The 23585-nt window shown below is 32.9% G+C and overlaps 2 protein-coding genes and 1 long non-coding RNA gene across 3 annotated transcripts; 1 reads left to right on the forward strand and 2 right to left on the reverse strand.

Moving 5' to 3' along the window:
• The first annotated feature begins 8583 nt into the window (after positions 1-8583).
• LOC109799966 (putative disease resistance protein RGA4) lies at positions 8584-12393 on the forward strand. Its single transcript, XM_020360635.3, has 2 exons — positions 8584-12100; positions 12186-12393. The coding sequence occupies exon 1, from the start codon at positions 8709-8711 to the stop codon at positions 12072-12074; it is 3366 nt and encodes a 1121-aa protein (XP_020216224.2). The 5' UTR covers positions 8584-8708; the 3' UTR covers positions 12075-12100; positions 12186-12393.
• Positions 12394-15800: 3407 nt separating this feature from the next.
• LOC145952977 (uncharacterized) lies at positions 15801-17938 on the reverse strand. The gene is made up of 2 exons (XR_014430485.1): positions 17297-17938; positions 15801-15994 (listed from the first exon to the last, which is right to left on the reverse strand). It is a non-coding gene; the product is annotated as an uncharacterized LOC145952977 (long non-coding RNA).
• A 1420-nt stretch (positions 17939-19358) lies between these two features.
• IWS1 (Transcription elongation factor (TFIIS) family protein) lies at positions 19359-23585 on the reverse strand. The gene is made up of 11 exons (XM_020362299.3): positions 23387-23585; positions 22802-23294; positions 22401-22517; positions 21899-22119; positions 21647-21776; positions 21494-21556; positions 21297-21374; positions 20897-20988; positions 20740-20802; positions 20492-20642; positions 19359-19765 (listed from the first exon to the last, which is right to left on the reverse strand). Exons 1-11 carry the CDS (start codon positions 23404-23406, stop codon positions 19667-19669), a joined length of 1527 nt encoding a protein of 508 aa, XP_020217888.1. The 5' UTR covers positions 23407-23585; the 3' UTR covers positions 19359-19666.

The following is a 23585-nucleotide window of genomic DNA, read 5'->3' on the forward strand; positions in this document are numbered from 1 at the left end:
ATAAATAATTTGTAAAGAACTTTAAAAATTTTGGAACAGTGATTTGTGAATAAATGAAGATAAATAGAAATTGGTCTCACATAAAAATAAATAAATAAATAAGAAAAAGAAGAAAAAAAGCCCACTAAAATGAAGAGATTTGCATGAAATTTAATAAAAAAAAAATTGTTTGTCCTTCTTTCTTTGTCTTTTGACAAAAATATGTTTGAAATAATCGATTATGTATAATTAGTCACTTATGTGTATATATATATCATGTAATTAATTTTATTTATTTTTAAATATATAATTTAAAATAATAATAATAATAATAATAATTATTATTATTATAATTAAGCTAAATAAATTTTTAATAATATATTAAAATTTTATCAATTAGCTTTAAATAATGTAATTTAAAAATTTAAAAATAAATTATAAAATAATAACTTTATATATTTATTTAAGAAGAAATTGTTCAAAGTCATTATTTTTTAAAAATAACTATACAAAATATAATTTTAAATTCTAATCTCCATCTATTTCTTAATTTCATTTCATTAAACAATCATAAATTTTATTTTATTTTTTATCTGTTTTATTTCTATTTAATTTCTTTCTTCCCTTTAAGCAAAGCATTAAAAAAAAAGATAATGCCTCCGAAATCTACATATAAAATAATATGAAAGAAACTACTTACTTTAATATTATCATATTGAAAAATTTTTCATCCTCCAATTGAATTGTCCGAAATATATTCCAAAAATTTAAAAAATTAATTTAAATTATAAAATATTAAATTAAATAATTATTTAATAATAAATTTATTATAAAATATTAATATTTTAAAATTTCGAACCTTGTTTTCGTTCCGAATTCAGAAAATATAGCAATCCACTATCATATTTTAACATTTTGAGGATAATTTCACATCTATGACTATGAGTCAGATTAAAATACTACTAACAGACAAAAGCAGAAAAGAAGTGCAGAAGTAGTAGCTCACAGCTAGCAGTGTCTCTTTTTCATCATTTCTTTGCATCTTTTTGTCGCTTTCTTCTCAATTCGGAGATTCCTGCAACATTTTCCAATTTAAAAATACGTTGATGTTGATATCTATCACTTCAACTTTATCGTCTCTTCATTCTATCTGTCCACCATCTTTTCTCTGTTAATATCATATCTTATCTTGTTGGATTAAGAAAGGGAAACATGTGTTTTTTTCTTCATAAATCCAATTTTTCTACCTTAAATTAAGTCATGTTAAAAATTAAAATTTAATTTAAAAATATATATAATTAATATAAATTTTTAACTCAATTTTATAATTTAATTATTATTAAATCAGTAGAGATGATTCGACTTAGAGCATCTGGAATGGAAGTTGCTTATAAATAATCTATGTGTTACATCATTACCAAATCAGCTCTGGCTCACTTTATGAGTTTTTTAAATTTAAACAACCTATAAAGTAGGTTAGAGCTGATTTGACAGTGATGTAACACAAGAATTGCTTATAAGCATTCCTATCAAAAATGCTCTTAAGTATTTATAGCTCCAAATTTCTTCTTATTTTTTAATTTAATGTTTTGTTTGACGAAAAAGAATTATCGAAAGAAATGCAAGAAAATAAATGATAAATAGTTTGATAAGAAATAGTTTAAAAAGATAAAATAAAATATAGTGAAATTTATAATTATTTAATTAAGTGAAAATAAGTAAAAAAAATGGATAAAATTTAGTATTTTAAAATTATAATTTATATAATTAAAATTTTATATAATAATTTAAATAATTACTATTAAACCACGTTATCTCTTTTTACATATAGTATTTAAATATTATTTTTTAATATTATTTTTTAACATAATTAGTTATGAAAGTTGCTATAATTAATTACGCTTTTAAATATCGACCTTTAGTGGCATAATTGAATATTAGATTGCATAATCAAATATCACATGTCATATTTGAATATGGTTATGTGAAATACCATGATATTTAAATGTCATATTTGAATATGATTATGCAAATTACACTATGATTCATATATAGTTAAAACATGCTTGCAAGAAAGAGAAGTGAGAATGAGTATTTTTGTCAACTTAAATTTTGAGCAGTATTTCTCAACAAACTTTCCCTATTTACAGGATTATATCTTCGAGTAAGGTCCACACTTTTAATCATCTCAATTTCATGATATTCAATATTATGGATCACACATATCAATATCAATAAATTTTTAAGTTAAATTACATTTTTTATCTTTCTATAATATTAAATTTATAATTTTATTTTTTCAATTTTTAATTTTGTAATTTTAATGTTTCAATTTTATAAAATCTAAAAATTTGGTCTCTCGCTAATCATTGAAATTGTAATGATCATCGTAATCAAACATAAATGAGAAGATAATTAATATTTAATAATCTTTAAATCGACAAAATTACATTTTTAATTCTTGTTTTTATTATAACGTCATCTCATTTAACTACTTTTATGATATAAAAATGAAAATTAAAAGTAAAATTTAGTCTAAATAATATTATATATCAATTGATGTGCCATATATTTACCCACGTATCAAGATTAATGTGATAACTTTAGCGATTAATAGACAAACACTTAGACTCATAGGCAAATGAACAAGAATGCAATCGAACAATGAACAAGAATGCAATCGAGACTCAATGGCAAATGACAGTGCAATTCTTGAACAACAACCTTCAATCCCCACAATAGTCATGACTCCACTAGAGGAACCTATGCTAACCACCACCACTTTGACGCCACCATCCAACATTGAGTTACTTCAACGAATGGAGGCCCTACTAAGGCATAATGAAGAAGCTTTGGTTACCCTTTGTCAGTAGCACAAGTCCGATCGTGCACGCTATGAGGCTTTTCTAGCACGCTATGAGCAAGATCTCTAGACCCTATAATGAAAGTGTAATGCTACCTGTCCAGGAACAACTGTCTCCATAATTGAGGAGTACGCCCCTTTTAGATCATCCCAAGACACACACACATGTGAAAATCCCACTTCAGTAATGAAAGTTATTATCCCCCTAGACCTCCCCTGGGGTGATGTATTGGTGATCACCAAGGTCATCCATTCACCAATATACATGTTTATAGTATACATGTTTATTGTGACACCCATCTACCCTTAAGAGAGATATCAATTAAAAATATATGTAGCTCGTAAAATCAAAAATCATCCTCATTTAAAGTCATAAAGAAAGTAACTAGATCATCTAAAGATTAAATAACAATTACATCTTTAATGTATTTGAACTAAAACCAAAACAGTTAATATAATTTCCTAACTACTCCAAATTTTGGGTGTCACATTGGCATTAAAGTCTCCACATACACACCTAGATCTCTCTCTACTCCTTCCAAGATTGAGGATCCTTGTTTGCAAAATATACAAAAGACACACTAACATCAAGCAGGGAGTGAGAACAATCTCACTCTATAGGGAATGAGCCACAACCTTTGACATCACATCCCTTCATGATAAAGAATATAATAACAACAATTAATACGTGAATTTCAAATATAGACATCATCAATACACTCACAAACACATACACAGTAATGCAATGTAGTGTGCACTTATACCTAAATGCATGGGGTACCTGACCATCATCATCAATAATATACAATTGGTACCTAAATCTCAAGTTAACCTTAGGCTACCAACATAGAAGTGTTCCCACCAAAACACCAACAGGTTCCCACCAGAACCACAGAATCATGCAATAATGATGCATGTCACAATTATTCAAATGGTTCTATATCAATATATCATGATCATCTTATAATTCATCGTTTTACCAACATATACATTCATCCACATCAAAATCATTTATCAAGCATACATACATACATACATACATATATATATATATATATATATATATATATATATATATATATATATATTCATCGTCATATAATCAATTATCAACATCATAATAACATCTTTTAAAATGTCATGAAAGAGTCTTCTAATAATCTACATCAGGCTTGAAAATTCACGTTTGGCTTTAAGCCTGAAACAAAGAGCATCTATCCATCTTGCACTCAACGTAACAAGGTCGCGCCCGACTTTAAATTGAGACAAAGAGCACAAAGTCGCATTTGGCTTTAAGCCAAGACAAAAGGCACCTTGGGCACCTCACGCCCGCCCAACGTGAACATTTCCACTCCCGATGCCAACATGTCTTGGCAAGCACCCAAGTCTAGAGTTGTGTGCAATCCAACACCCAAACATACGAACATCAAAACAATAATCTTGAAGCAAACATAATCATAATCAATTACACAATATAATCACCCAAGATTCATTTTACATTTAAAAAATTCACCAATTTCAATGTCTATAACTTTTATCCTTAAAATTTATCAAAGTTTTAATCTTTTTCATAAAACACTTAATTAATTATTACAAAGATATCATATCACCAAATAAAATTCATATTCAGAATCTACTCTATAAACTACATCAAATGTACACAAAATTTTATTAAATAGAACACATGGATTGGAATCGTATATATAAAGAAAAATTATAGATATTCCAAAATGATACTCCAAAACTTATCCCGAATCCTTAAAAAAATAATTTAAATTATAAAATATTAAATTAAATAAATATTTTATAATAAATGCATTAAAAAGTATAAATATTTTAAAAATTTAGACGCTGTTTGTATTACTTTTTCGGAGCATATAACAATTCTAGTATATAAATATTTCTGGCATGTCTGACGTGAGTGACGTCAATTTTTATGTTCTTAATTACATGTTTTATTCTGGTTATCTTTCTATTTGTTTTTTCAAAGTGGGTGGGGTGTATCTTTCATGTTTTTCAATGTCCGGGTAAAGTTGGTCATTAGGTGGTTCGTATTATTGAAAGACTAATCATTTTTTTTAATAGAAAACGGAATAGACGGAAGAGGTGGGGACGAATCATGTGATGATCATTCATGTGAATTTGGTAATAGAAAATAAAAGAATATATGGTTTTAATCTTTATAAAATCAAGAGACTCATATGTTATTTTTTATAAAACAATTTCTTCATTTTTCTCTGTTTTAATTTTAATTATTATTTTTCCTTTAAAATATAGTTTTGATTTGTAAATTAATTTTGTCTGGTTTTCATTGTTCAAAACTATGAAATTATTAACTTTAGTTTCTAAATATTCATTTTTATGATATATTAATAATAATTATTAAGGTGTCTTAAATTCTTTTAAAAGTATTACATGTTAGAATAGACTAGATACACTAGTAGGCATAACCTAATAAGATGATCACTTGAAATAATAAAAGTTGTTAGTAGGTATTACTTATATTTATATTATTAATAATAAAAAATTTATAAACAAAATTTAGATTAATTTATCTCAAATTATAAGATTATAACTACCTATAAATCATTTTTCTTTCATTATCTTTTAATTATTCTCTCTTTTTTTCTGCTTTAACAAAGTTCAAAATTTCAAATTTACTATCCCTCAAATAACCGTATGTTTTCTTTTATAGAAACCAAAATTAATACTCATTCCTTTTACATAAATTAAAAATATATTTAAGTCAATAAAAAATTAGTAATAAATATTTTTTTAAAAATATTATAATATTATATATTTGTATTTTTATATAGTTAAACAAGAGAAAAGAAAAATTTATAAAATTATTTAGTTTTATTTCTTTTTCTGGAAAAAATCTTTTATTTTTTTTCTTGAAATAAATATACCAATGCTTACCTAACTTTTGATATATATATATATATATATATATATATATATATATATATATATATATATATATATATATATATATATATATATATATATATATATATATATATATATATATATATATATATCGGAGACGTATCATTGAGAATGACTTTCTTTGGTGAAACATGAGAATGTTAAATCTTAATTCTTAAATTAAAATAAACAACTCAAGTTAAAAAAGTACAAATAAAATTACAATGTACCAGTTATCTCCATCATTGTCAATATCACAATCGTGAAAGATGAGAAGACTAAATAATAGCCTTTAAATTAAAGATCAAAATATTTAATAATTTAATTTAAAACTTAATATGAAAACTCACATATAAGATTATCACTACTATTATCTCTACAACTACCACCATCATCTATAGATGTCACTACCAACACCACCATATTGCCATTGTCTCAACCACCATCATTGTTGTCGCTCCACATGATGACAATGAAATCATTATTATCATCGTTGACATTATTATTGTCGTTATCATCATAACTACTACATCGTATGAGATACCTTTATTGTTATCTAATACTACTACTATAATCGTCATTGTCACTATTATTGATGTCACCACCATTATTATTATTGTTACTGACACTTAATGATAATAATGGTGATAATAGTAATGCTAATAATCGTGAAGATAATAATAATAATTTTATAAGTAAGTGTCCATAATTAAATTTTAATCTTCACCATTTTATTACTTTTCTCTATAATCTGGTGACTATTATTTAAGGCTTTGATTGGATTTGAGGATGGAAAAGGGAGAGTGGAAAAGGAGGGATTTGAAGAGAAAGTGAGTGGAAAGTGAGGTTGATTGGATTAAGAGAAAGTGAGTGGAAAGTGTAGAGAAAGTTTGTGAATGAATTGATTGATGTGATAGATAAAAATAGATTTTTTAATTAATAGTTGTGAAAGATTACTATTTTGCCCTTAGGTTAATTTTTTTTTTTTTATAATTATTATAATTAAAAGATAAATATATAAATTTTAACTAAAAAAATTATAAAAATTTAATTTAAAAATAAATGAATTTAAATATTTGCTTTAAATTTAATGATAGATAAAAAATAAAAATTTAAGAGATGAATATATAATTTACACTTTTACCCTTGGATTAAAAATGAGTATAATATTATTTATTGTAATTAATAATAATTACAATAAAATTATATTAATAGGGTTTATTTACTAAAAAAATAATAAATAATAATAAGAATAATAATAAATATTAGAAAAATAATAAGAATCATAATAAATAATAATGATACTAATTATAATAAATAATAATATTAATATTAATAAAAATAAAAACAATAATATTTATAATAATAAATAATAATAACAAAATATATTATGATAATTATATTTTGTAACATTATTTTATTAATGTTTATGAAAGTGTTATTATTATAATTTTATAAACATGTTTTACTTTATTTTTTTTATATTTCCACTTTTTGATGTTAATATTTAATATATAATACCTTAAATTAAATATAATTATTTAATATTAATATTTAATATATATATATATATAAATTAAATATTAATATTAAATAATTATATTTAATTTAAGGTATTATAAATTAAATATTAATATTATATATATATATACACGTATTAAAAACAAATTAATGTGCCCAGAACGGCCCGTTCCGAAAGTGGAACGGCCGTTCTGAGGTTATAAAGTACTATGCAAAGGCCAAAAGTGGAACGGCCCGTTCCAAAATTGGAACGGCTCGTTCTGCTTTCTTATTTTTTTCATAACATGCATTTTTGGAACGAGTCGTTCCGGGGCCGTTCCGATTTCCACTGGGAGTGAAAATACCCTGCATAATCGATTATGGTTGCCACATAATCGATTATGGCCTTGCATAATCGATTATGCCTCACCCATAATCGATTATGCAAGGCCATAATCGATTATGTGGCCAAGCATAATCGATTATGGCCTTGCATAATTGATTATGCCTCACCCATAATCGATTATGCAAGGCCATAATCGATTATGTGGCCAATCGATTATGCTCCTTCGTTGAACGTGAATCCTCTGTTGCATGGCACATGCATGGGAGGGGCATTTTCGGATTTTCACAAATCCTACGTGTCTTTCACCTCTTTTCTTCCCTCTCGTGCGAGGAGAGCAACAGTGCTTCTCCTCGCTTTTCTTCGCCTTTCCATCGTCGCAAATCGGTAGAAACAAACGCCAACTTTCCTCGCCTTTCGTTGCTCGTAAACAGTAAATCACCCGAAACAAGCACTACGTAACTCTTAACTTTTACTGCATTGATCAAACTCTTAAATTTTTAGAAGACTTGTAAACTATTTTAAAGGTAAAATAGGACAACTAAAAGTGGACATCAAATGAGGAATGATTTTTTATTAGTAGATTATTTTGAGATCCAAAGTGGTTGACTCAAGTATATGACATACAATTTTAAATTTTTGTTATTAATATTTTTAAAATAATTATGATTATCTCATTCAAAATGTCTTAACAATTTCTTCTTATTTTTACAAATATATGTATCTCAAGTATAATTTTCGTATATTTATTATTTCAAACTCTTTACAAATTTATTAAATATATATATAATTTAATATGTTGCACGGTTAGTATCTAAATTTGATATTATCTTGGCAGCGATGCACATTTTATATGGATATTTAGTATAACTTTTTTATGGTACAGACATTTATAAATATTTAATCTTCTAGTAATTTAGAAAATTATATTAAGTTTATTTAATGAACAGTTTGTTGACTAGCAGTAGCAAGACAGTGGTATCCATATCATCATCGTCCCTCTAATTCTCATGAACAGTTTCTACGTTGTAGCAAACACTATTCATTCCCATTCATTCAACCACGCTCCACACACAGAGACGAGAGTGAAAATCAATGGACATTGCTATTCTTGCCGATGTCATATCCAACATCCTTCAATGCACTAACACCTTACTAGCACCCCCAGCAACTCGCCTCTCCTCAAACGATCTTCGACACTTGATGAACTATCTCCAGAGGATCCATGCCAAGCTTCAAAACCCCAACAACTCCCGAGATCCCAAGGTTCTTCCTTGGTTACTAGAGGTCAGCGAAGTGGTCAACGATTTGGAGGATTTGATGGAGGATCTTCGTAACAAGGCCACTGCCACAAGGTCTCTCATCAAAGCCACTCAAAACATGGGGCATCGCCTCAAACTCACGCAACAAATCAAGAAAGCCACTGAGGACCTCCAACGCTTGGCACCGCCACAAAACTTGCCCTTGGCAACCCCGCAAGAGACCAAAGCAATTACCCCACAAAAGACTAACAACCACAGAAAGTTGACAGAATTAAGCGAGGAATTTCATAACACAGTTGTAGCCGTTGGAAGAGAAAATTCCAAGAAGGAGATTATAGATCAACTCAAGTTGTCTGTCAACAAGAGTAGAGATACTTCCTTTCCTGTTGTTACCATTGTTGGAGTTGCAGGAATTGGGAAGACTAAACTCGCTGGTGTTGTTTATGGGGATGAGGAAGTCAAATCCTTTTTTGGGTTACAAGAATGGGTTCATGAAACCTTCCTCGTGGAATCCGTCGCAACATGTGTCACTGAAGCAGATAACAAGGGAAAACACTTTCTTCTTGTGCTGGATGATTTCAAGGATGAGGAATGTCTCCAGATGTTGCAGCAGAAATTAACGAAAGCTAGTGGGGCAATACTCATAACTACACGCAGCAATTTTGTTGCTAACAAGATTTGTGGCACGGTTAAGCCGTATGCTTTGCAAGGGCTTAACGAAGAGGAATCGTGGTCACTGTTTCAGCAAATTCGTGGACAAGGTTCAAGTGACATCAAGGAAGATATTGAACGGAAGATAGTGAGGGAATATTGTGGTGGAGTCCCTATAAAGGTAATAACTGTAGCAAGGTTGATAAATTGTTATGAAACACCATTTTCCGAAGAAGAGTTGAAGGAGGATTTTCTACAGGAGTTGAAGATTACTTATTATGACCACCTTCCCATGCATCAACAGATATGTTTTGTTTATTGTTCGTTGTTTCCTCAAGACCATGAGATAGACGCTGAGAGGTTGGTTCATCTCTGGATGGCGGAAGGGTTTCTCCCGCGGCACCTTTCTGATCCACATGAGTTTGGCTTAGCATGTTTCAACGACTTTGTTCCTTTTGTTTTTGAGGTCGCGGGGAGAGACGAGCTTGGTGTTGTGAAGAGCTACAAAATGAACCGTTTAATGCATGAATTAGCGAGGACTGTGGCCTGGGACGATAATATCATAGTGGACTCAGAAGGGAATGGAGTTCACGAGGGAGTAGTGCGAGCTTCGTTTCATTTTGCGTTGGATATTCAGTGTGGAATCCCACAGGCTTTGTTCGACAAAGCGAAGAAACTGAGGACCATTCTTTTGCTGGGAAACACTAACAATTCGCGGCTTCCACACGAGGTGAAGATGGCCACGTCAACTTGTGATGAAATCTTCAACACTTTCAATTGCTTGCGCGTGTTGGATCTCCATGACTTGGGGATCACGATGGTGCCGAGCTCTATTGGGGAAGTGAAGGACTTGAGGTATCTCGATCTGTCCCATAATAACATAGAGAAGCTTCCTAGTTCAATTACAAAGCTTTTCCACTTGCAGACGTTGAAACTATCCCAATGTCATATTCTCAAAGAGTTGCCAAAAGACTTGGAGGATCTAAGTTGCCTCGTGCATCTTTACTTAGATGGGTGCCTTGATCTCACGCACATGCCACGTGGGATAGGCAAGTTGAGTCATCTACAGACAATGTCACTTTTTGTGGCCAGCAAGAACTACCACATGGGAGGTCTTAGGGAACTCGCGGATCTCGATAAACTTAGAGGGAACTTGGAAATTTTGCATCTGGAGCAAATGAAGTTCTCTGCCTCATTGGACCCCAAAGATAATAAGTATTTGAGAGATAAAAAGCACCTTGACTGTTTGACTTTAAGATGGGATCATGATGATGATGATGAGGAGGAGGAGGAGGAAGACAATGAAGTTGATAAGGAAGACTACAAGTCACTGGAATGTCTCGAGGCAAATTCAAATCTGAGAGTGTTATGTGTCGTGGGCTACTATGCTAACATGTTTTCTGATTGGCTTTCTTCAATTCAGTGCCTTGTTAAGTTTAGCTTGAATGATTGTCCCAATTGCCAATTTCTCCCATCAATGGATCACCTCCCACACCTCAAGGTTCTAGAACTAAGAAGGTTGGACTCTCTTAAATTCATTTCAAAAAACTGTGACCAAACTAGTGCTGATGATGCAGAAGGCTCCTCTTCCTCTCCTTCAATTAGCACACCATTTTTTCCATCGTTGGAGGAACTTACAATCTCTGACTGCCCAAAACTCAGAAGCTGGTGGGAAACTGAGAAGGGGGAAAAAGATAGACCATTATTTATCAGCATTTCTAAACTACATGTCCAATGCTGCCGTGAGTTGCATTGCATGCCTTTGTATCCTTACCTGGATGAAGAGTTGGTCCTTGTGGATTCTAGCGTAAGGCCAATGAGAGACACGGTGCATGCTAAAACTTCAGAAGACTTGCTTCCTTTCACCAAATTGAAGTCCATGGTAATCGAGCGCATTACAGAATCTCCACCAGAGAGTTGGCTTAAAAACTTTACTTCCCTAGAGAACCTCAGAATTCGAGATTGCTCTGAATTAAAGTCTCTACCCCAAGGTTTCAGGTATATGAGCTCACTCCAGCGTCTCTCCATTGAAAGATGTCCGAAACTTGAGCTTGACAAATCGGAGAGTGAATGGAAGGGTCTGAAACAGCTACGTTTTCTGACAATAAGGGAAATTCCAAAGCTGGAGTCCCTTCCAAAGGGTGTTGAGAATGTTACCTCTTTGAAAGAGCTCGGGCTTTATGAATGCAACGCCTTAACTTCATTGCCGGATAGCATAGGCAACCTCACATCACTTCGTAAACTAGTGATTTGTGAATGCAAAAGGTTGGCTTCACTGCCCAAAGGAATAGAAAATCTCAAGTCTTTAGAAACCTTGATCATTACCGACTGTCCCCAGTTATTGCCAAGGTGTCAAAGGGAAACGGGTGATGATTGGCCACAAATTAAACATATCCCAAATATCCGGGTAGACCTCAACTTCTTATCCCATTCCGGATTATACCCATATTATAGTATTTCACCAATGCACTCCATGTATTATAAATATAGTGCTTCACATGGAAACAATTTTTATGAGGACAACTCAGATGGCTGTTGCCTAATGTAACCATTTTCAGACTCTGCTAGTTTAAGGTATTACGTGTACACTCAATTTTTTTATTTATCATTTTAATCTCATTTGATTTTTAAGTTTTTTTTTTATGTTTTTTTTTTACAGAATATATTAAAAGGAGTCAGAGGCATATATGTCAATTGGTCTTTTGGCAGGTTGACTTCACTCTTTTCCCAGCTTTTCGCACTCCTAGACTCTTGAGGAGAATGTATCATAAAATGACAAAAAAAGAGAAGAAACGCACGCATACACAGGTGCATGGAAAGGATCACTTGGAGACAGTACAAGAAGAGAAGAGACAAAGGACACAATAAGACGAGGGAGCGACAGCAGAAAAAAAGAGATTCACAGGGAATAAGCGAAGAGAATTGAAGGGGATCCGGGTTTTAATTTGCTAGCAGCAGTACACTGAGAATTTAGTATTCACTATTCAGTAAACTTTCTATTGTCGTTTGGGTGAGGAATAACTCATATACTTGATCTATGTATTCTGATACTGGTTGGTTATGCGAATGATGCTTCATCATTGAAGTGTTATATGTTGATATTTTGTTTGAGAAGAGAGCGATTTATTTCTTGTTGCGATGGTTGCTCCCCAGACTCTGTATGATCTGTTCGCTGCCAAACTTACTGCTCTTGCTACTCTCATAGTCGATTTTTGAATGCTCACGTGGTCCTCTGCTTTCATTTTCGTCTGTTAACATGTTGGACTTTAAGGCTCATTTTTTACTTTTCTTTCAAGGTTCTCTATACAACCATGTTTTTGTTAGAAATTTTATCCAAAAATAACAGTAGAAATAAAAAATAAGAATCACAAAAAATTAACTTTCATTCATTTTTATTTACTATGAGTTTAGTTTATCTTGTGTAAAAAAAATTTCAATAACAGTTTCCAATTCCCCCTCTTAATATACGATAGTATTGTATATTATAAATAAGAGTAAATTCAGTGATTCGAAAAAAGAGCAACACATTTCTTATATAGAGTTTTATCCATCATAAAATGTGGTACATTAGGAAGGATTTCGACATGTTAACCTCCAAAACTTTTGACTAAACCACTATATCCCTTATCTGTATGATGTGATAATGCACTCCTTTAATCCTAGTGAGCATAATAAGAGTGTTGATAAGGGACTTGTCAAATAGAGCAAATTACTCCTCATTTTCCTTCAAAAAAATCCCTAAGATTTTCATGCTGGTCAACAAAATCCCGGATACCACAAAAACGTTGGTTTTTATGAACATAATAGAAAGATGATTAGATCGCTTTCACTTTTCATATAAATCAACAACATTTGAAGTACTGATTTTAGTAATATTCGATGATTCATCCTTCCAGATAGCATTATCGATGTTCAACCAACCTAAATGAAAAAGAATTATCTCCTTCCACATTATAATTGTCACCCTTAATTCAAAAAGATCACATTTAATATCATATATAGTAGTAGATTGAGAAACTTCAAAAATACATGCTCATAATCATTTGCAAATAAATATTAAAATTAATGTCATGTTTTACCAATGCATAATATGTATTAATTTATGAATTTAGTGTATAAAACTTGCCTATAGGCAAAAGTCCTACTCTATTAGACTTATCATATAATTTTATGACAAAACTATTAAATTATATTCCTTTCCTTAATGTTTCTGAATAAATTAAGAAATATAATATAATATTTTATCCTAATTAATCTTATTGATATAACAAAATTATTGTGGGTAGATTTTATCACGTGAAGTATGATCCATTACAATTAATGTTTCTAATATGGCCTTGAGACAATATATAATTTTAATCAATTAAAGATTTTGTGACTAATCTTTGATTTATTAAAATTACATTAATCACTAAACATTAAATAATTTTGAATGAAGAGTTAAGCATTTGTATAAACATTTTTAATAATACAAATAAAATAAATAATAATATATACATATTATCCAACTTAATATTGCATGTACAATAAAAATAAATTTATTCATGCAAATTTCAAAAATATGCATGTGATTATTTAATAAATTACAAGTTCTAAACCATTATATAAAATATTTCAACTCAATATTACATGCTCATGTATATAAGTTTTCAACAAAAATAAAACATTTTATATATATTGGAATGTCAAAGATAAATTTCGCACATCAAATGGTAACAAGTCTTTATATACAAAGCTAGAAACAGGAGCATATTTCAAGTTAAATAAATGGTTTAGTGGTTGCTCTCTTTTCCCTACACAGTAACTAAGTTTGATATCTTCCTATTGCATTTTGTCTATAGCTATTAAAGTGGACTTTGATCTATGGACTAATCTAACCCACCTTAAAAACAAATTGGGTCGGGTAAAAAAAAATCAAGAATTTTATAATTGGCCAAAAATTCAACTTGACCCAGCGCTGGACCCTTGGTGGGTCAAAGTACCCACCTAACCCACTAACACATTCCATTAGTCCAACCAACTAATGTTCTATTTAATTATCTATTGTTATATATGTATTATTTTAATAAGTATATTTTTTTGTAGATGAAGATAAAATTGATGTTAAATAATATAAAATTGTTATAGATTTATCTACTCAAGTCTTTAATGAAATTTAATATTGGTGAACAACCATTCTAATAACAATAATTTTTTTGCTTTGATTATTTAAAATAGTAACTTTTTAATTAAGTTTAATGATGTATACATGATACATAATTTTATAATTTTTATTGTAAATTGAATTTTATTTTAAATTAGTTTTTTAAAATAAAAAGGTGAGTTAGTGAATTAATCTATTTAATCCATTAATCCATAATAAGTTAAGTCGAACTAAAAAAATTTAAGCATTAAAGCAAGTGAGTTAGGCCGAATCAATAAACTAATAAAGTGGATATCAAATAGGTCAAACTGACTCTATTTTAACTGTCCTAATTTCGTCCCAACCTTTTTATTATTACTAAAAAAACAAAACTATATTAAAGAAAATCAAAAGGAATATGCCATTACTCAATCCCACGCCCCAACGCATATAAAAGAACATGTATCATTGCAACCAACAGTCATATGCATTTATATACAATTTGGATCCTCTCATGCAATATTCTCTTTCCCGTCTCTCTCCTGTAACATTAATTAAAGAGCATTTGGTGCATTTATTAATGGCAATAACTGAAGTGTTGCAGACCTCATATTCATCTTCAACCTTAAGTCAGGTCATTGTGACTCGGATGAGACCCACAAATCCGAAACAAAAATCAACGTTTTCAACCATTTTGTTAACGTCAAGATACACGTTTTAAATCATAGAAAAATGTAGAAAAGGATTTTCATTCAATTTCCAGTTTTATTGATTAAGGGAGGCCAAAAAGAAAATGTCTGTTAACTGAAAAAAGAGAACAAAAAAAATAAAGAGAAGAAAACATGGCAAAACATCAATGGAAAACCAACCTCCAGTCATTACTATCTACGATGAGCTCAATTCTATTTTGTGTTAAAAATCCCTTTGGTTCCAAATTTTCAGTCTTAATACACCATACTGTTGTATATTATGGATAAAAGTAGGTTCAATAACTCAAAAAGTAACACACTCTTTATATAGAATTTTGACCATCACAAAACTCAACAAAAAAATCTCCATGTATGAGATAATGGATATATTTACTATGAACTCAGTTGTAACGACCCGGCTAGTCGCTACACACGGTACAGCACACTAGAAACACCGGGCAGATAGAACAAGTATATAAATATAGGATCTAGAATATATAAATATACAAAGTTCCAGTCTGACTAGAGTTAAAGTGTACCAAAGAGGATTACAACCAAATGCTACTATCCCAAGTAGCCACAAACAAAACAACCAGACAGCAAAACAGCTCCTCGGTCCGCCGGAGACTCACTGCTAGGCGCCCACCTATTCCTGTTCTGCTCCCATACACAGTATGATCATCGCAGTCCAAACACCATGGAAAACAGCAAAAGGGGTAAGCTAGTGTAATTAAAAATCAGCATACAAATGGATAAATAGCAATGTAATTAGATTTCATCATTATGAGTATCAACTCATCTGCACAGCTTATATCACGCATCAATACTAGCACCACGATGTGACTACATCAACACTGTAGAACAACAACAACAGCACCACCTCAAGTGGTTATAACAGCACCGCCTAGCGGCAACATCAGCACTGCTCAGCAGCAGCAACAGCACCACCTCAAGTGGTTATAATGGCCTCTCAAATAGGCACACATCAGCACCAGCTAGCGGGTATCACAGCACCACGTATGTGGCAACAACAGCACCGACTTAACGGCTACAACATCACAATAGTGGCTAACAGCACCGACATAGCGGCTATAGCAGCATACAGCTCAGCAATAAACAGCACAGCAAAACAACTCACAGCACAGCACAACACATCAGCATACAACACAGCTAGTAGTATTCAACACAGCTTACTACTCACAACTCAGCTCATCATTCTAGAGTACAGCCATATTATAAATTAGCATTTAAATCATATATAACAGCCCAACTCAGCACAGTGATATACATCTATTTCAACTTAACATCATTTTTCAGCATTTACGTCTAGCCAGCACGACATATTTATCAACTACACCTCAGCTCAGCAATTACCTCAAAATTCAACAATGATCAGCCTATAATTCAGCTCGACTCAAATAATAAAGTTTAGCATTAGCATCACATAACACAACTCAGCGTTATCTCATTAACAGTATACCGCACAACACAACTTTTCATCACACGGCATTGGCAACATTAATCAGCACAAACAACATTATTATTCACTCATCATCACACCATATTTATCCATTCCAATTCAACTCAGCATATAATGAGTTATCAACTTACAGCAATATGCAACTGGTACAGCTCAACATAATAATGCAACATAAACATCTCAACAACATTCATCGTTAGCAGCTTAAGTTAGCATGATCAACACCTAATATGACCCAACCATCTTGATTACAACTCATCTATCTTATCAAATTACTCACCCAACAACAAGAGTACACCTAAGTACCTAAAACGACTTTCAACTTAACCAAATCACTAAATGTGAAATGGCAACCATCACAACAAACAGCGCACTGGGAGTTATACTACTCCTACCATGCTCACCCTTATCTCATATGAAAGATAAGAAGATTTTCTACAACTCTCATGAAGACACAAAGTTCTAATTCCTTCATATACCTTGTTAAAAATGAGAAAAACCGCAACAGCTATAGGTGATGCTGACAGCTTGACCTCTCTTCACTAAAACAGCCATATCTGGAGTTTTCGAACTCCTTTTTAGGTGATTCCAACGCCATTGGAAAGCTAACATCCCAGGCTACAACTTTCATGAAGACTACAAAGTCCAATTCTGAAATTACAAAAGCGCTCAGCGCCTTAAAAGCGCTCAGCGCTTTTCTCCCAGAAATTCTCCTCTAGCTCTCGGCCCCCAAAGCGCTCAGCACTTTTAAAACCGCTCAGCGGTTTGGTTCCAGGGACTCTCCCCTGTCACGAAACTCCCAAAGGGCTCAGCCCTTCAAAACGGCTCAGTCGTTCGTGACAGAAACACAAACCCTCCTCCATTTTTGAACTATAACCTGCAAACAAAGAAATCCCAACACATGCAAACTAGCCCAAAATGCCACAGTTTCATCAATCAACACAAAAACCCCTTCTTTTTCAACATGCAACAAGAAACGAGGAAAATCCCCAAATTTTCACTCAAACCCCGAAACCCCGGAAAAATCCATTTTCATCAACCTCGGCTCAAATCATCCAACGTTCAAACAACAATGAGCTACTAGAACTCATTTTCAGCAATTAATCTGCAAAAGAAACTAGCTTCCCTTACCTCGGTGAAGAATCCGAGCTTAGTGAAGAGGAGAACGGAAACTCCGCCCACGCTTAGCTCCGGATGGCTTCACCCTTGTAGAGGAGGGTCTCCAAGATCACCCACAACTTTAGTTGGGAAATGGAGAAGGGTCAGCAACCAAGATGCAAGGAGAGTGCAAGTGAGAATGAGTGCGGGTTCGGGGGAGAAAAGAAATCTGAAGAAGAAAAGGGGGCCTCACATCAGTTTTATCTTATGTCAAAAATCCCTCCAAAATAGTTCCAAATTCTCACTCTTAATACACAATAGTTTTGTATATTATAGATAAGAGCACATTCAATGAGTTAAAAATTTCACGAATAGATTACAAAGTTCAGCAACACACTTCATATATATAGAGTTTTAGTCATCACAAAGTTCAACAAAAAAAATTTCACGAATGAGATAATGGATATATTCAAATAATTGTTGACAAGGATAATAGATTAAATCTAGATCAATAATGGAACACATTAGAAATAATTTTCACATGAAAAATAGTATTTTCAAACTAAAACTATTCTCCTTTGAAGGACACGTCTACTATATTCAAGGAGGTAACCAACATGTTTTTGTCAACAACCTATTTTGTCAACAACCTAAGCTTTCCTTCACAAAAGAAACCTTGATAAAATGACAAGTATGTTGTGCTGCGGGAGGGATAGTGTTAAGTCACAACTTTATTTGCTGCACTGAAATATTAAAATGGCTAGTTGGCTGCTAAAAAATTTCTGAATAGGAAGCCAACAGTAAATGGGAGGTTCCGAAACACCTTCATTTTCTGGGAGTAAGATCCCGTGCAGTTACTTTTCAAACTGCATGCATCATAGCCCTTCAAATAATATTTTTGTTTCATAAAAAAAAAATAATAATTGTTTCATAAAAAAATTTAAAAAAAAAATAATTGTTTCATAAAAAAAATAAAAAATAAATATACGCTGTTAGTGAGTCATTGGATCTAAACTGCACAAGGTGCAGTTCATTTTTGAACTCGAGAGGATCCATATCCCATTTTCTGACAAGGGAAATTCTAATGCTCAAGTCACTTCAATGGAGTGTTAAGAATGTACTCTTTGCAAGGGTTCGGGCTATAAAGCCCTTGACTTTTCTGAATGCTCTGAATGCAAAAGATTGGATTCGCTCCCTATAGAGATAGAAATGCTGAAGTTTTTAAACTCAATTTTTTCACCTTTTTCATTCACATTTTCTATTTTCATTTACCCTAGTTATTTCTTTCTTCTATTCCAAACGAACTATTTAACTTATAGCATCATTAACAATCGCAACTTGCTCTATTTTGGAATTTTATTCAAATTTTAAACAAAAGCTAACCATTAAAGAAAATTACCCACGATGGTTAAATAAGCCTAAATTATTTCTACCATTAAGAAATGCAGAATCCACATTTTCATTAAAATTGACGACAAACAAAAGCTTGATTATTCAACAGAAAGAAATAATATACGAATGCATAACCATCCAATGTATTTTGAATTTTCTGCTGCACTAAGGAATGCAGAATAATAGGGATCTAATTTTATGACATCCCTCCCAATAAAATTTCAATTAAGAGCACTGAACTTATAGGCCAACAAGGAAGCTCATCGATCCACCCTTGAAAGAATGCACATGAAGGCAGCACATTATATTAAAGCTTGCAGCAGGACAAATAAATCCATCCAGTATCACCGTGCTCTCATTTATAAATACTTGACCATACCACGACCTTCCACACTCAATTTTGTAGCCTGAAGCTGTCTCTTTTTTGGTGCCCTCAATTGCTGTAATTTCTTATTCATCTGCAGTGAACAATTCACAGGTCAAATTGGTACACATCTCTACTAACAAAGATAACAAAGGACATGGTTTTCGACCTTCATTTTAGACTTAAGAACTTCAAAAACAAATGTCTTAATCGGATATTTGTCTAGATGAATTAATAAACGTTTCCAGATTATATAATTAAATAAATATGTATCCACATCTCCATTCTATCTTCTCTAATTCCGTATCAGTTCACCATTATCCCGTTGTATATTCTCTTTACTAACTCTATCATCACTACTATTTAAATATTTATTGCTTCTGAGTGCACATTTGTTCTGCTCCAGACTCTGGTAATTAAAGAGTTGCAAGTCACCATAGCAACTGTCCTACTTTTAACCATGTAAATTAGAGCCATACTAGCATGTGCTCTGTCCATACTGATTATCAGAGAATTAGTGGAAGACACCACAGAAGATATTGTAAGTTTTATCAAAGTTTGAAATGAAATGAAATGACTATATAATTCTATTGTTTTCTTTACATTTATTTGCAATATTGTCCCATATGCTAGAAACTTCACCACTGATATAGTCCCACAAACAAAAGTTTAAGGGGATCAACCATTGCTGGTTGAAAGTTGTAATGATGGAGCAAAGGTAAAACTCAAAAATAACATTCAATTTAAAGCCATCTGCAAAATATCTGTGCTTAAAAGAGCCAGAAAACAGGATTAAAAGGACTTAAACAATAAGACAAACCTTCATACGCTGCTGATCTTGGGCAGCTTGTTTTGCTCGTGCTCTGATTTCTTCTGGATCAATTTTAGATTGGGGACGGATCACAAAATCCAAAGGTGTTGCTTCTGGCCTTGATGCATGCTGCCTGGAAGAGGACTGTCCAGCCCTAGGCCTGTATTACCAACAGCAAATTTACCATCCAAAACATTCAGTAATTACTCAACAAATAGTGCTCCACAAGAAGTTCATAAACACCATCCAGGCCTTACTGTGAAAGTTCCAAATCAAGATCGCTATCTCTAGATTCCATTCCAGCAGCTTTATTTGTTGGCCTGTAAGATGTCAATTAAATCGTATAAATTTAGCAAGTCACACAAGTAATTATAATGCAGCAGAAGCCAATTGAAGACAAAGGTAGAAGGTTACTTTTTAACTGATGGCCTCCTAAAAGGAGCCCTATCATCTTCCATACTCCTCATGTCTTCAAACCGAGTACTCTTATTAAATATAGGCCGGCTCTGCAATCATAAGGCAAAGTTGACATAAATATAAAATTTTGCTTGTAAAGAAGAAAACCACTAGTAAATAAAAATAGACTAACTAGTGATAGGACAAAAAACTCATGTAAAATAATGTTGTCACTAGTCAATAATCAGCCATTTTTAGTAAAAGTAAAACACAACATAATACCCAAACACAACAGAGGAAACCACCATAGTTTTATTCTCAGGCATTTAAAACACTGCATGACCTGGTTTAAATCAAACAGCTTTGGAGAAAAATAAATCAGAATGATGGAGCAAGAATTTAGTCATGCATTACTTACCCACTTATCAACCAGCTCCTTGGCTAGTTTCCTATTTACATTGATTTCTTCATCGGACTTTGATAAAAACATAATTACCTGTCAGGAAAATAAAGATAGTACAAGATATTAGTTTCAATAATGGGCTACATATAGGCACCCCTTCTGGGGGCTGTATTAAGACAGAAATGTAGTCACATGATTAATAGAAACCCAACCTTTCCAAGACCACTCTTCTTCAGCTGTTCTCTTCTATCATACTGCTCTAGGTCTATAGGAAACTGCATTACGAGACAGACAAATGAGGTTCTAAATAATCATATGGTAAAAAATAATTGGACCTAAAATGTTATAGCGGTGCCACTTGTTACATCGTTCAAAATCTTCAAAATTTCTGTGCGTATATTGATATTTGGCAAGCTTCCATCAGGAAGTGGCTCAAGCCAATTCTTCAATAAAGTTAGCACTCCATGATCTAAAAACTCTAGCTGAAGCTGTTTCCTGCAAAATGGTTGGCAGTAAGTTATTATTAAAATAAAGAAAAATAAACATAAAAGACTATGGAAACACCCGTCTGCACATTTTGAGGTCAACCACAACATGGAAGAATATTAACCACATACTTTGAGAGAACTTCCGTAAGAAGAGGCAACTTCTTGAGTTTATTAATGGCAGGCTTCCCCTGTCTATTAAGCTCAGCATCTTCCTCAGCTGTAACCTCAAGCTCAGCCATGACATTCTCAACTAGTAAAGCTATTTCAGCAGGGCTTCTCTCATTCTTCTTCTTTTTCTTGCCTATCTTGAAAAGATCCTTAATTTCTTCATCCTCTTCACCTTCCTCAGCCTAGGAATTCCATTTAACGGTCAAAATGCATTATAAAAAGCTTTAAATATACAGTGAACATGTTTTATAATTAATTTCTCAGAGAAAATTGTCTCCAACTAAATAAAAAAACAAGACAGAATAGCTTGATTCTTAGCCACAAAGAACATTCATTACATATTTCTAGTTTACCAACACTACTACTAGTCGAAATACCTTTTTGAATTACGAAGTTATCAAACACAGTGATCTGATTTCAAGATAACTTGATTAAAAAAAATAAAAGAGAATAAACCACCAACCTGGGGAGCATCACCAGGGGACCGTGGTTCATTATCACTAGCATAATAACCATGTTCCACTCCGGTGTCATCTATAAAGTTGTCATCATCCATATTCCTGACACCCTCCTGATCATCCTATTAATGGAAACAAAAAGAAGCTATCAGATGCAATAACAACCAAAAGGGCATTCTGAAGAATCACCGTCATTAAAATAAGCATCAATGAAAAGTCATAACTAATCACGGGTGGTGAAATAAACCTACTTTCACAGTTTCACACGATTGTTATCCTTAATCCCTCAAATCCTAACGTGATTTTGCAATTCTAATCGGAATCAATTTTACAAATAGCGCCTCTGGATAGCTATTTGGAACCAAGCATGCACTCAATGAATGAAAATTGCAAAAAGCAACAATACCTCAGAATCTCCCCCAGCAATCGTATCCCACATCTCCTTAACCTCACCATCATGATCCTTCCCCGCCTTCCCACCAAAACCTTTCTTGGAACCCCCAAATTTGGACCCACCCTTCCCAGCGCCACCGCTCCCAAACCTCTTCTCCCCCTTCATCCTCTTCTCCTTCTTCCCACTCCCACCCTCCTTCCCCTTCTTCCTCTTCCTCCCCTCTCCCTCCTCCACGCTCACCGGCACATACCCCTCCTCGTCCTCGTCCTCCAGCTCCGGCGCCACCGCCTGCTTCCCGGCGTCGCTCTTCTTGATCAGCCTCTTCCTCGGCTTCGACCGCGACGCCTCGTTATCATACACCGGCGTCTGCGACCGATCGCGGCCGCGCCACTCGTCAACGTCCTCCTCCAAATCGTCGAGCTGGTGCTGCGGCTCCGGAGAGGGCTCACGGTCGGATTGAACGTCGTCATAGTCCATCAAAGGCTCACCGTCCTCGTCGCGGTACCTGAAAGGGGATCGAAAAATTAAATGAGGAAATCGAAGGAAGCGAAACCCTAACGCACAATTGATCGCGGAGAAAGAAAGGGGGAAACGCACGGATCGTCTTCGTAACCCATTGTTGGAACGCAAATGAATTGGTAGAAAGTAGATTAGGATTTGCGTGTGCGCAATAGTGAAGAGAGAAAGGGAAAATAATAGAGAGGGTAAGACTCAGAGGGTATGTATAGAATGCGGTGAAAGGAAGGGAAGAGAAAGAAGGGAGGGTTTGTAGTTTGTCCAAGAGGTCCAAGATGAT

The sequence above is a fragment of the Cajanus cajan genome, chromosome 11, assembly GCF_000230855.2.
Source record: "Cajanus cajan strain Asha chromosome 11, NIPB_CcT2T_4, whole genome shotgun sequence".
Lineage (NCBI taxonomy): Eukaryota > Viridiplantae > Streptophyta > Magnoliopsida > Fabales > Fabaceae > Cajanus > Cajanus cajan.

Coding starts and splice junctions, on each gene's coding strand:
- LOC109799966 (XM_020360635.3), top strand. CDS start 8,709: ATGGACATTGCTATTCTTGCCGATGTCATATCCAACATCCTTCAATGC.
- IWS1 (XM_020362299.3), bottom strand. CDS start 23,406: ATGGGTTACGAAGACGATCC. Junction 20,989..21,296: donor AGGAGCTGGTTGATAAGTGG/GTAAGTAATGCA, acceptor TTATGATTGCAG/AGCCGGCCTATATTTAATAA. Junction 20,643..20,739: donor CTTGATTTGGAACTTTCACA/GTAAGGCCTGGA, acceptor TTGGTAATACAG/GCCTAGGGCTGGACAGTCCT.